This window comes from Rasamsonia emersonii, assembly GCF_000968595.1.
Source record: "Rasamsonia emersonii CBS 393.64 chromosome Unknown ctg1118621761001, whole genome shotgun sequence".
In the NCBI taxonomy this organism is placed as follows: domain Eukaryota; kingdom Fungi; phylum Ascomycota; class Eurotiomycetes; order Eurotiales; family Trichocomaceae; genus Rasamsonia; species Rasamsonia emersonii.
Genome location: NW_013562652.1, coordinates 1 through 1,207, shown reverse-complemented (window position 1 = coordinate 1,207; position 1,207 = coordinate 1). Strand labels below are relative to the sequence as shown.

General features: G+C 57.1%; 3 protein-coding genes across 3 annotated transcripts; 1 reads left to right on the top strand and 2 right to left on the bottom strand.

Moving 5' to 3' along the window:
• On the bottom strand, nt 1–397 carry T310_9212 (uncharacterized protein; the record flags this gene model as incomplete). The annotated part of the gene is made up of 1 exon (XM_013468313.1): nt 1–397. A coding segment is annotated over one exon (397 nt), but the record flags the coding sequence as incomplete, so codon positions are not given.
• On the top strand, nt 72–899 carry T310_9207 (Cell wall protein; the record flags this gene model as incomplete). The annotated part of the gene is made up of 1 exon (XM_013468312.1): nt 72–899. A coding segment is annotated over one exon (828 nt), but the record flags the coding sequence as incomplete, so codon positions are not given.
• T310_9206 (uncharacterized protein) lies at nt 618–929 on the bottom strand (the record flags this gene model as incomplete). Its single annotated transcript, XM_013468311.1, has 1 exon — nt 618–929. A coding segment is annotated over one exon (312 nt), but the record flags the coding sequence as incomplete, so codon positions are not given.
• Between the last annotated feature and the right edge of the window lie 278 nt (nt 930–1,207).

The following is a 1,207-nucleotide window of genomic DNA, read 5'->3' as shown; positions in this document are numbered from 1 at the left end:
ATCGTTCGCAGTCCAGTCTTTGCTTCCTGCCGGTCGCCCGGCCCCTGTACAGATCTGCTGGCCCGGGTTGATCGCTCCATTCGTCAGCCAAAATGCGGTCAACGTTCTTGCTGCTAGGCCTTTGTCTCGCCTCTGCGACCATGGCCGGCGTAGACAAAGTTGATGAGAAGGACATCAGCACCATGGATCTCCTGCCGCCTACGACCGCATCGGCCGCTCCTACCTCTGCTGCACCGTCCAACACCGTCACCTCCGAGACTTCGTCGCCTTCGCAGACCTCGACCACCACCAGCTCTAGTAGCCGCGAATCGTCCTCCACCACTTCCACGTCTTCCACCTCGACGACGGAGACGTCGTCTCCTCCGGAACCAGTCACGACGCACACTTCGCAAACCTCTCACACGACAACCCAGCCCCCAACCTCCACGACGGAGCCGCCATCGACAACTGCTCCCGCAGACAGTTCGTCTGCCACCTCCGAAACCAGTGCACCTCTGATCACTGTGACCACCATCAAGACCATCAGCGGGACTCCTGTCGCGCAGACTTTCACATCGTCTGCTCCGGCCGAGACGGCGCCCCCGAGTCTCAGCGCGAGCAGCGGAGACTCCGGTAGTTCAGGACTTAGCACGGGCGCCAAGAAGACCATCATTGGTGTGGTGGTTGGCGTCGGTGGCGCCATCGTCGTTGCGGGCATTGCCTTCGTGGCGTGGAGAATTTGGGGACGCAACAGGAACGACGGGGATCACGATGAAGACGACTTGATGAACGCCGGCACCGCGGTCGGTTCCAACATGCGCGAGAAAGCACCAAGCCCTGGAGCCAATGGTACGCCATTCAGGTCGACGCTCGACCAGTATCACAACCCGGCTCCAGTGAATGCTGCTTCCAATTTCTAGGCAATCGCTGTACATGCTGTATAACATGAATCATTTCATGTCGTCTGAGTGCGTCGGTTTCCGGTATACCTACACGTCCTGGGGACCTGGGGGACTTGTCTTTCTCGACGGGAAAGATTCTGGAGTTGGACTGCACTTGCGACGGCTTTCGTCATTTTGTTTTCATCTGCCGTTATCAACGTTCGATTAGGGGGTCGATTTTTTTTTCTTCTTACCGGCGCCATGGAGAGGAATATTCACGGATATGATTTTCGTTTTCTAATTTTTTTTTTCGGAATCGCCGTTCCTTATCTGCCTTCCCCCCCCCC